General features: G+C 40.2%; 1 protein-coding gene across 11 annotated transcripts in view; it reads right to left on the reverse strand.

Moving 5' to 3' along the window:
* The window catches only part of lrp1bb (low density lipoprotein receptor-related protein 1Bb), a 265,115-nt gene extending 252,648 nt beyond the window's left edge, over positions 1-12,467 (reverse strand). For all 11 annotated transcript variants that reach the window (XM_058083119.2, XM_058083126.2, XM_058083127.2 and 8 more), the window contains exon 1: positions 11,990-12,467. In XM_058083119.2, coding sequence (XP_057939102.2) covers positions 11,990-12,080 — 91 coding nt within the window. In that variant the 5' untranslated portion in view covers positions 12,081-12,467. The remainder of the gene's footprint in view (positions 1-11,989) is intronic.
* Between the last annotated feature and the right edge of the window lie 201 nt (positions 12,468-12,668).

Genomic DNA, 12,668 nt, shown 5'->3' on the forward strand with positions numbered 1-12,668 from the left:
GCCTATCCCAGCTGTCTTCGGGCAAGAGGCAGGGTACACCCTGGACTGGTCGCCAGCCAATCACAGGGCACATATAGACAAACAACCATTCACACTCACATTCATACCTATGGACAATTTGGAGTCGCCAATTAACCTAGCATGTTTTTGGAATGTGGGAGGAAACCGGAGTACCCGGAGAAAACCCACGCACGCACATGCAACATGCAAACTCCACACACAGATGGCCGAGAGTGGAATTGAACCCCGGTCTCCTAGCTGTGAGGTCTGTGCTCTAACCACTCGTCCACCGTGCCGCCCCACCTCCATTACAGTTTTTCAAAATATATATTTATAAATCCTCCCCATGCGTGGGTTTTCACCAAGTACTCTTGTATCCTCCCAAATTCAATGGCTGGGGACCACTCCAGGTTGTACACCGCCTATTGCCCGAAGCTGGGATAGGCTCCAGCATACCCTAGTGAGGATAATAGAAAATGGATTGGATGTACATTAATGGTAAAATCAGCCATCCATATTGTATACCGCTTATCCTCATTAGGGTTGCAGGGGTATGCTGGGGCCTATCCCAGCTGTCTTTGGGCGAGAGGTGGGGTTCACCCTGGACTGGTCGCCAGCCAATCACAGGGCACATATAGACAAACAACCATTCACACTCACATTCATACCTATGGACAATTTGGAGTCACCAATTAACCTAGCATTTTTTTGGAATGTGGGAGGAAACTGGAGTACTTGGGGAAAATCCACGAGACAGAAGCCCGGACACTGTCAAATGTTGATACAAGACAGCATACAAGTTTGCATATTTATTAATTTACTGAGTTCTATGTATACAGCTTTTGATTAATTAAGTGTGGATTAATTCATCCAAACTGCATCTTTTAGTTTGCTGGTTATATTTGAACAGCAATCCAAGAAGCAAACACAAATGTTCAGCTCCATGGACTTCAGTTTGATTCAAATTAGGGAATAGAAACAACTCAATTGCTTATTGTCGGTAATTGCCACATGCTTCATTTGTTTTTTTTAAAAGAAACACTGCGCAGCATCCCCAACAGGCTTTAGGTTTGTCTGCTGAATGAATCTCGTTGGGGGATAGATGAATCCCTCCCTGTGTTTTCAAGTTTTCTGGGCCAAGAATGCATGATGGAGCCACAAGCCTTCGGCCTGTGCCAGGTGGCAGCTGGGAGAGAGAGTCCCCAGCTAGGATTCTGACAGCGTCATTCGGTCTTATCGCCATCAGCATTTTTACCTATTAGTTATGTCTACAGATGTTCATTTTATTTCAATAATGAGGTGATGCAACTCATTTTTTATTTATTGCACTTTTAATTTAAATAAATATTTTGCTGTGATGCACCTTATATCTGTTAAATGAACTTTTGCTGTTACAGTCGTCCCTTTTTTTCATTTCAGACCAGACTGCAGGAAGTGAATTATGATGTAGGATTCAACATTAATGAATTTACTATTTTCGTAGTTACAGCATAAAAACTTGTTTATTACCTCCCAATACATTTACTAATATTAGAGCCCTGTAGCTATAGTATAAAATAACGCACCATAGTCATCCTTACACTTCTATTTCACACCTTGCTTCTTAAAAGGCACTCACAATAAGTTACAGATACTGTATTACACTTCATATAAAACTGCACAAAGCCCAGTAATTGATGTAGCCCAGCTAATTTTCTAAAAATTACTATAAGATCTTCAACAAGCAATAATGATATAATGACAATGGTACTTCAGAGTATTTCACACTGCTGCAAAAAAGGATGGCCAAATATAAGATACTACGAAAATGATAATAATACTAAGAGTTATTCTCACAAAATGCATTTGTCGTTAACATTTTGACTTTATTCTTGGAAAATTTGCGTGATATTTTTCACCTAAAATTATGATTTTTCAAATGGCTTTTTCCATTTATTGTCAATTTTGTTTTTTAATTCTCAAGTTAAACTATTCAGTGTTTTTACAGTGTGCTGTGCGCTGTCCTTTGGTCATCCTTGGCGTCTTCAATTGGTTTGCATGAGATGAAAAATAATGTTCAGTGTTGTTAGTGTTACTACTGCATTCATGTATACCAGATATACGATCAATAAAATGTGGAATATATGCACCTCTGACAGACATGATGATGGTTTACAACTGCAGTTAGTTTGTATTTATGGATGTAAAGTATGGTTGGATGATATGGACCTTAACATATATCAAGATATGACGATACAAAACAATATCAAATTTAAATTCAGCATAAAAAACTACAAACCTTAATCCATATAATGAAATATACTCAAATTGTAAAGTACATTTATTTATTGGTAACAAACTTTTCTAATCAACTTTATTCAAATCAACTTTATATGTAGAGCACTTTTCCTGCAAAGACATGCAACACAAATTGCTTTACAGAAATAAAAACAATTACCACAATTAAAAGCAAAAACAATTACAAAGAAAGCCCCTCCCTCCCACCCTTCATACTAGACACACACACACAATCACAATGACACAAACAATCACACAGAGTATGGAGACATGGCATGGCACTGAGGATCAAGGAAACGCCACCTTTGGGGCCGTCCACACTGGGAGGAGCCGCAGGCCGTGCCATCGGGGGACCAGCACCCGGGCCCCCCGACTCCGACAGATGGGCGGACCCCCAAATCAAAGGGAGGAACCCCCAGCCGGCCGGGTCGAAGGGACGCAAGGATGGCACCCCCTCAGCAGACCCGACACAGCCCCCAGTGTGGAGGACCCCCCTGAGGATGGGATGGGATGTTAGCCTTTGCACACATTGCTAGTAAATCTTCAACAAACTTTAATGCCTGTTCCTGTGATTAAGGAAGATGTAGTCACACATGACATTAGGTAATTAGGGGTTAAATTCACCAAGTTCAATGGAATTGTGATGCTTGAAAGTCATATAAAATAAAAGATTTTAATTCATATTGTGCTTCCTGGTGTCAAGTGAGCATAATGGGACAGCTCATGCCAGCCCCCTGTGCCCTAACATTTTGTAAATTGTGACCCCAATCCCTTTTTTTCAAAAACAGTGGCATTTTTCTGTCAATCCATCAACAAGCTGCAATGTACCTAAAAAGTTATTTTGCAAATTGAAAAGAATCTAAATAGGAATTGTGTTATGTTATATTCTCATGAACTGAACAGTCAAGCTGAAAAAAAATTCCCCTTCAGCCATCTCATATATATTTCAAATATATTTAAAATGTAAACTGACAGCCCTTGACAGTAACACAGTATTATTTCCAGTGTGGAGCTGTCACTCATGACGTGTGAATGCAGCACAACAGCTTCTTGAAAATGATGTAGGTCAGCCAGCAGCATGTCAACAAGCCAGATAATCAATCACAAAAAAAATCAGTCCTTTCGCAAGAAGAGACAACGGGCTACAGCAATAAAAGGTAAACTCGTCAAACGTAGGGTTAAATGGTAAAACAGCCAAGTTAATGCTCCAGGCTCCGATACGAATAAATCACTGCTCCATAAAAATTCCCATGGCAACGCCACCCATGCTGGTGAAAAGCTTTTGTTATGTTAGACATTTGGAAAACATGTGAGGTCTGTGCCATATTGCAGCCAAATATGCTAAATAAACATGCAGTGGTGTTTTCTATTGGTGGGTTTGGACACAGCGGGATGTACCTGAGCATGGTGAGAACACAGTGTAATATGGTGACTTGTCTTCAGGGTGTTGCCCCTACCCCCACCCTTTCAACCCTTTCAAACTGACTGACAGACAGACTTCAAACCCATGCACATTTTCCACCCTTGGAAATCGCTTTGTTTTCATCAAACCTCACTTTTCCAAGTCAACCTTGGCGCCCATCAGCATACCCAAAGCCATGACTTTGCACCTTGAAGGCGAAAGAAAAAAAAAAAACCCTCACACAAATAAATTACATGTTGGTACATTTACATGCAAGTAGAAAACTCCTTTCAGGAATAAATCACTGTATTGGTTGCCTGCCCCCCCCTCCAAAAAAAAAAGAAAAATACGTACCTTGCAGTGCCTCTGCAAAAAAGCTGCATACTAATTTTAACCTTTACAGTTGAGCTGATCCGTGCAAATGCTCACTACACGACTGCTTTTATGACTTCATCTGTGTTTAAGCAGCTGGTGCTGAGCATGTGCACAAGTTTTCCCCATTTCCCAAAACTCATTACGTCACCCTTACTTTTCATTTTATGATGCACTGAACTATATCCATCACCCACTAATGACCTCAAACTCACTCAACTCATGACGGCTTTATTTTACCACTGCCCTTACAAGCCCTATTCTCATTAGAATATCCAGCAATAAAGCAGCTGAGCTTTCCTCCATTCATAATTTATATACTCCTTTTTTATTATTTCTACCAGCCCTTTCAGTATATGACCAAGCCTGCCTCTTCGGTTTAACTTGAGTAGCCAGGATTCTCGGCGGGAAACTTATGGAGTCATTATTCAAATTTTCAATTAAGTATCACTTTAGGAAAATGTAATATGGACCCTCTGGTAGACACATTATTGTGTCCTCCGAGGACATCAACACATCAGACTTATGCGGTTTGAAAATGTCGCCCTTCCTTCAATGGGTAATCAATGCCGTGTGTCAGTTTCCACTCCAAGATGTTCATAACGTGAGCAGATCTATTGCTGATTCAGTTGTAATCTATTTGATCTGTGAGGTGAGATTCAATGGCACACGATGAAAATCCAATGACTTCACTTAGGAACTTTGTTCAAGAGACAAGCTCTGGCATTTTAAGTGGGGTGTGCATCGGCAGCAGGGGTGGGGGGGGGGGCTGGTCCACTGCACCGTCCTGCAGCTTGAGGCCATACTTCACCTCTTGGCCTGTGATTGATGTAAGAGCCCGGCGACAGCAACACTTAGCTGACACCATTGAACAGAACTGTCAGCCTTTTTAATGTCGTTTCAAAGTGTATAAAAGACCAAAAGAACTGCCCAAATGCTGACTAAGCACTTGCCTCAGACAACCTCAGAAAACCAGTAATGGCTAGTAAAATGTTTAATGTGCTTTTTGGAGAAAAACTCTAAACACTGAGGTTTGCTTCTTCGTGTGCTCATTTACATTTTCCGTGTTAGCAGCTGTCAGACCTTTTCTGACGACTCGTCTGGTTTCCGAGCCAAAACAAGCTTGTGAAGTAACAGTCGAAGAGCACCTGAAGCAGCGGCCATTGGACGTGCATGACACAAATGCCAATAACAATATCAATCAATGGTTTCCCCCGATGGTAAACACAAATGAAGGTGCTGACTCGTGTTTTTATACCACTTTTTTTTTCCAGACCACCCTTCCTTTCATGCAGACCTCATCTTTCACTTTCTATTTACTCTACACTAACTGGTATCCACGTGTGGATTCTCCAGCCATAGGCCAAAGAAAAACGTCCGCCCTGTGGAACACATTTGCTGAGGCAGACACCAATGCCGCCCAGTTAGACCAGGATGTGGACGGAAACACGAGCCACAAAGGAGGCTTTGGCAATGGGGTTCATTTTGTGTTAATGCGTCCCAGAGAAATATGTAAAACAGAAGAAGCCAAACCTTTAAAGGTCAACAAAACTCAGGGGTTCTGCAAAACATGTATCACTATACTCAGCTCAATGAAGGGAAAAAAATGGCAACAAGACCTCTGCATCAAATACAGTGAACACATTAAAAAATATCAGTGTGGATAGTGTGGATCAGTCTGGACTATGTGACCCAATAGTCATACCTGGCAACATATATTTATAAATTGAAAACAGGGTCAGACAAAATAATCTGACACATGTGTAAGTTAAATAAAGGGCAAATAAACTAAAGAAACAGAAAAGTGTTTTTATTTTCGAATGCCATTTTTTTTCATATAATACCATTTTGCTTTGTTCCTTTATAATGCCATTGTTTTTTGTTTCTTTTTCAGTTGCTGCCATGAATTGGACTGGTGAGCATCGCGTTTTCATTGTGGAAACATTTATCAAAACAAACAAATCTGTAACTGCAACACAACGAGCGTTCCGTTTGCACTTAAATCTTGGTAGACATGATCTCTCGTACCAGCTCGAAACCCGATCTTGTTATGGGTTTCCAACTTCAGAGCTACTGGATCTGCATTGAAACGAAAATCGCACCGCCAGAACTGATTTAATTTTTAAAACATAATGAAACAGAATGGGATTATATGTACTTTCAGATCATTTTGCCTGACGCTATATATATATATATATATATATATATATATATATATATATACGTATATATTCGGGGTGCTCTGATCGGCCACAGATTGGTATCGACCTATTCTGTATATTTTGTTATTCTGTATATTTTGTATTTTTCATTCTTATTCTGTATATTTTGTATTTTTCATTCTTTTTTAATAGTTGTGTCTGCACCTACTATACCAAAACAAATTCCTAGTATGTGTTTGATCATACCTGGCAATGAACCCTTTTCTGATTCTGATTCTGATATCAATGAAAAAGCTTTAAAACCCCAAACCCCAGCGCGATCAGAACCGCCCCCACTACACCAATCAGAACAAGCATGTCTGCTTCCTGTCTTTGTGAGCGTGACTAAGCCTCCACAAATGTCTCACCGTGGTGGCGCGGTGTGGTCAATTTGGGACCGAACCCTTGGCAGGGTGTGGTGAGTTTGAGGGTCACGATGCGATCATCATCACCACCAGTATGTGATGATCATGGGAGTTGTAATGGACCGGTAAAACCCAGTTGGTTCTCTTCTTCTTTTGGTGAGTTGAAATGACGTTTAAGGGGACAATGTGTGTTTTGTATGCTTTTAGACGGTAGTCTACAGTCCAGTAGCAGTGACGCATAGTGACGTCATCACCCAGGTCAACACACATACAGTATGTAGGAATATTACAAATGCAATTCCTGTATTGGCGGTTAGCGAGCAGACCTCACAGCTAGGAGACCAGGGTTCAATTCCACCCTCGGCCATCTCTGTGTGGAGTTTGCATGTTCTCCCCGTGCATGTGTGGGTTTCCTCCCACATGCCAAAAACATGCTAGGTTAATTGGCAACTCCAAATTGTCCATAGGTATGAATGTGAGTGTGAATGGTTGTTTGTCTATATGTGCCCTGTGATTGGCTGGCGACCAGTCCAGGGTGTAACCCACCTCTCGCCCGAAGACAGCTGGGATAGGCTCCAGCAAGTATCTTCATGAGGAAAAAGCGGTAGAAAATGAATGAATGAATGAATGAATTTCCTAGCTGTTCAATGATCCCAAATATCGATGTTACAATGTTACACAGAAAAGGAGCACAGGAATATGACTAAATTATGAGTGGCATGTAGCCCCATGTAGATGCAACTGCATGTGTCCTTGGTGTATGTTATAGCTGTATTGCCTGCATTTGGTTTGGATAAAATTGTGCAGTAATTAGTTTTTATAGATAGATTGATGTATTTTATTCATCCTCTGAGGGCAATTAACCTGTCATAACAGCAATAATACACATGTGCAAAAAAATAGTACACCATGAATGTCAAACCAAATACACCTTGACTGTCCTTGCCTTTCACTTCAATTTGTATCATAATAAGCAGCAATGGTTAAAAAAAAAGCCTATTTTTCAATGAAGGAATGTGTCCTTATTAGCGTGAGCCAAAAAAAACTATAAATTTAATAGCCCGGGGCTAAATAAGAGCAATGATGACTAGCAGATTAATCGTTTCAGTAGCTGATGACTTGTTGACTATCAAAATAATCAAAAGAGTTGTTACTTGTACACAAAGGCTGCACGAGGGCACTGACGTTCATGCTGCAGGAGGAAGTTGCTTTAAAAAGGGTGAAATTACTGCTCATAGTTTTTATCATCTGATATACAAAAAATATTGCTTTCCTCATTCGTCTATAAGTGGAAAACCTCATTATTGTTTTAATTTACAGGACAAGGTTCCACAGTCATCAATATATAATGAAAGTATTTGCATGTAAATTGTAGTATGCAAGTACGTTGAATGCCATGTATCAATGTCAATGCCATGAATCAAGTATGATGTGTTTACTGCCTCATTATCTGCCTACCTACTTTATAAAATAGCACTAGAGCTATACAATCTATGCCTGTGAATATTCTCATTCATCTACATGGTCACTCACATTCTGCTTGAGTTCCAACAATACAACATAATTCTCATGTTCTCCTTTCATTCATTTGTACCGCCACAAATGGTTCTGGCGCTACCTCTTAGGTGGTGAGGTGCATTGTAACTCTGCAAGACAAGGAGCATTTCTTGCATCATCCATTTACTCAGTAATTCAACTCAAGCAGTTATGAAAGGTTATGTATTTGCAGCCGGAGTGGAGATCCAGACATGCAGAGCACCTCCACAAGCCCTGGCAGTGTGCATTACCACAATAGTGAAAGGTGAGGTACAGAAGTGTGAAGAAGAGCGTACGGTGCGGTCTTTCACATGTGGGAGTCATGACTAGCGCTAAGAAGTGCAAAGAACTTAGGGTGCTCAAGGGTGCTTGATATCAAGAATTATGACATCATACTGGTAAAAAAATATATATTGACGTGAGAAAAAAAAACATGGAGCTTCAATATATCGAAGTTTATTAGCAACTTGAAAAGCACATTGCGACAACACCTGGGGCTTGTTCCTATCACCACAGCATTTGAAAGAGACAAGGGCTAAAACGATCAGTGTATTTATCATGGAAATGATGGCGTTGGACAATCGAGCCCTTTACTATTGTTGAAGATGTCACAGTTGTACTTCTGAGCAGTCGCCATTTTTATATTCATTCATTCATTCATTCATTTTTCTACCGCTTTTCCTCACGAGGGCCGCGGTGGTTGGTGGAGCCTATCCCAGCAGTCTTCCGGCGAGAAGCAGGGTACACCCTGGACTGGTCACCAGCCAATCACAGGGCACATATAGACAAACAACCTTTCACACTCACATTCATACCTATGGACAATTTGGAGTCGCCAATTAACCTAGCATGTTTTTGGAATGTGCGAGGAAAACCGGAGAAATGCACGGGGAGAACATGCAAACTCCACACAGAGATGGCCAATGGTGGAATTGAACTCGGGTCTCCTAGTTGTGAGGCCAAGCACTCGCACACCGTGCAGCCTCCATTTGTGGAGGTTAATAATGGTGATGTCATTTTTGGTTAGGACAAATCTACAGGCACAGTTTGTGAAATCCAACTTTGTTTGAGTCATTCTTACATCCAGATATGCACAAACTAAAAGTCTAAATTAAATGTATGTTTTCTTCAACATTCATTCCTTCAACATGTAAATCAAAATAAAAAAGTAATGGATAAAAAAAGGTTATCAGTTTAGTTTTTTAAAAGCCTGAAGTTGCTATGTCAAATTCTGTATCCCTACAAAGAAGACAAGAGCTTGGAGACACTTTTCTGTCAGTGGAATACGTAAACCAGGGGTGTCCAAAGCGTGAAAGGCTGCTTGTTTATTTTGACAGGCCCGTGTCACAATACAAAAATAACAGCAAAAATTTAAAAAAAGAGCAAAAAGGAATAATGTAATGAGAAAAAAACCTGAAATGCTGATGCTTGCTTTTCTAAAATATGACATGCATCATGGTCAATCATGCAAATTAGATGACATCATCGGGACCCTAGCAACTATGATGTGATACTTTTCCCCCAAATTAGCTGCTTATTCTATTGTCTCTTGTGTATTGTCTTCCCAACACTTGTCCTGCGCTACAATCGAGTATGAATTTCAAACATCCTTGAGATTTTTTACAAGTTGATACTTATCTGGTGCAGAGGTGTATTGCATATCAAATTTATTGCTTTTATGTATGAAAAAAAACACTCTCCACAGACAACACAATTATATGAATGAGCTCTTAAAATACTTCAAAATACATGCAGGACAAACCACAAGCTCACCACTTGGCATTCAACGCAACAATAGCTGCTACCACAAAGCAAATTATTATCAAACTAATTAGGCTGACAAGAAGCTTTGGTGTTGCAAGCCATTATCATTACGGCCCATTTAGACAACACTCACATATATTTTCAGTGGTTACGCAATGGAACAAGACAACCTTGATGCTTCCTTTGTGCAGGTGCAGAACAAAATGCACTTACATATTTGTGTTTGTGATGAAAATAGAGTATATCTATAAAACTTAGCAGTTTACATACTGTATTGTCGCATTGGCCCAGAGGAGACAACAAGATGGCATGTAATTCTTCACCTTGATTCCAGCTACACTAATAAATCTCAACACTCCAGCGATAACAAAAAATAAATAAAACTCCAACAGCATTTTGTGAAATTTCAACGAGGTGCTCTTATTTCCCTTCTCAGAGTCGAACGTCCTCAGGGATGGAGCAGTTTTCATCTTTTCATTTCATGCACAGTAAGAGAGGTAAACAGCATTTTATTTTACTTTCTTTCACCCCAGGAAAACCACACACACAAAAAAAACTGCTCTTTTTTATCACCCTGACTTGAAGGGGGGATTTAGGACAGGTAAAGGTAGTCTTGATATTGTTAGAAAATGGAAAAACTCTGATAAATGTGACCTGCAGGCTGGAGGGCAACACAGGTCATTACATCATTAACTCCAACAGACAATGGATGGTTTGGTTTGTGTGTGTGTTACATTTGTTCTCTGATTCATTTGACTGTTGCATGACAGTGCATACTATAAATTGAAATGATTTCATGAGAAATATAATTATATCTATATCAAATCTTCACCAGTTTAAAATATATTTGCTCTGTCTTTAAAGACTGACGATTTAATGTCAATTGAAGTTTCGTGGGATCTCCTGCATTTATATTATACATTGATTTTCTGTCATATCTCATGAGAACAGGCTGTCATTTAACACTTTCAACAGCATGGACACTCCAGAAGCAATTATGCATTTTAATGTGTTCTCCTCTACAGATCATAGATTTTTTAATATTCATTTATATTCTACATATGACAAATTTAAGTCTTAATTGAAGGGGGTCTGCTAAGCCATTAGTTTTGGTTTTGTGTTACTCTGATACTGCCCCCCTTCCCCCATTAAATGACAATATTATTTAAAGCAGTGGTTTTGGAATATTTGGATTTGTATCTGTTTTCAGATCTGCCTAATAGAAAATAAATATTTATTACTGCCCATAAACAGTGCTTGTTGGCAACATTTGGAAATGAAAATGCAGATAATAATTACAAATTATTTGTAATTACAAATAAAAGAACTATCACTGTGAAGTGCTCTATTTTGGGATTATTATAAAGATATGTTCGTAAATGCAAATTACACAAACATTCCTAAACTTAATTTAATACTTTTTCTGGATTATTTGGTTTTGTGTCCCTATGACACAAAAAATACCAGTTTAGTAAACTTCAAATTCTTCAATGCTTTTTTTTTTCAAAGTATCCTCAGAGGTTCTAGTACAATTATTTCATTATTTGTGAAGCATGCAAGGTTTACTTTTAAATGAAATACTCTTTGGTGGTGTACACATATAAATGTAGAATTATCGCCACTATATAATGCTCTCCAGGCATACAAATCGGGAAAAACTCCCATATCCAGGCATCACATTGTACATTAATAGTCACATCCCATTGTGAGCCAACATCCAGGAGATAGAAAAACGCTAAATTGCACATGTTCACCTGCTGCACTGTACTGTAGCATACACACTCCGTAGTTCGGGGGAAATGCGCAAGAAATCAGGGTATGGATGTGTGTTACTACCAGGCTATTATTTGGCTGATCGGATGGCTGTGACGCACAGTGACATGCTGGGTGATGACAAAAGAAAGATGCACTATTTCCTCCCTGCATGAAAGAATGATCAACTCTCATCATCCATACATGTGGCAATTTAGGCACCACACATGTTCACAATAAGTGCTTATGTAGCGGCACTGTGCACAGTTGACAGTAGCAAGTTTCGCTGACGGCACTACCCCTGCCGGGTTCTCTCTTACCTTTGTGCTCATCCGATACTGCCGAGGGCTCGGTGCGTGGAAATAATCCCGAGAAAAGGGCTAAGAAGGCGATAAGAAACAACTCGGACATGTTTTCGGAGAGCGGGTTATCAGGAGCCACGGTGCGTCTCCTGGTCCTGCTTCTTGCTCCTGGCCCAGGTCCAGTCTCTCTCCCCCCCCTCCAGTCTCCTCCACCACGCGGTTGTCAAGCGCGGTTATTCGGTGATGTCCAGCGGAACCGGTGCAGCGCGCCCCCCGCTTCCCGACGCATGCATACGGCTTTGTGCAGCCAGCAGACCAGGCGGCACAGATGAGAGAGGATGCTAGAGAGAGGAAAGGAGGGGTGGGATTGGAGAAGGATGGAGATTGAGTGGGATTGCTGTCTTTTCTCAACGATTAAATGTCGTCAAGGTGGCGCAGCTCGCCTTGAGATTCATCACATATCGGTTAGACAGTGTTGGGTGCCAGTCCGCTTAGACGGGATGCTCACTGGCAATGCATTCCAACTCAGGAAAGAGGATGGAGTCATTCTCTCTCACTTTCAACCTCAGTTTTCACTTTAGCATTATTTCCACTCACATAAATATAGAATTAACGTACCATAAGAGGGCAAATATGATATTAGACACTTTTAAGGTTGGATGATACTGTATATATGTATTGTACAATATTCATTCAT

This window comes from Doryrhamphus excisus, linkage group LG12, assembly GCF_037039965.1.
Source record: "Doryrhamphus excisus strain RoL-2023G ecotype Guam linkage group LG12, RoL_Dexc_Guam_v1.1, whole genome shotgun sequence".
In the NCBI taxonomy this organism is placed as follows: Eukaryota; Metazoa; Chordata; class Actinopteri; order Syngnathiformes; family Syngnathidae; genus Doryrhamphus; species Doryrhamphus excisus.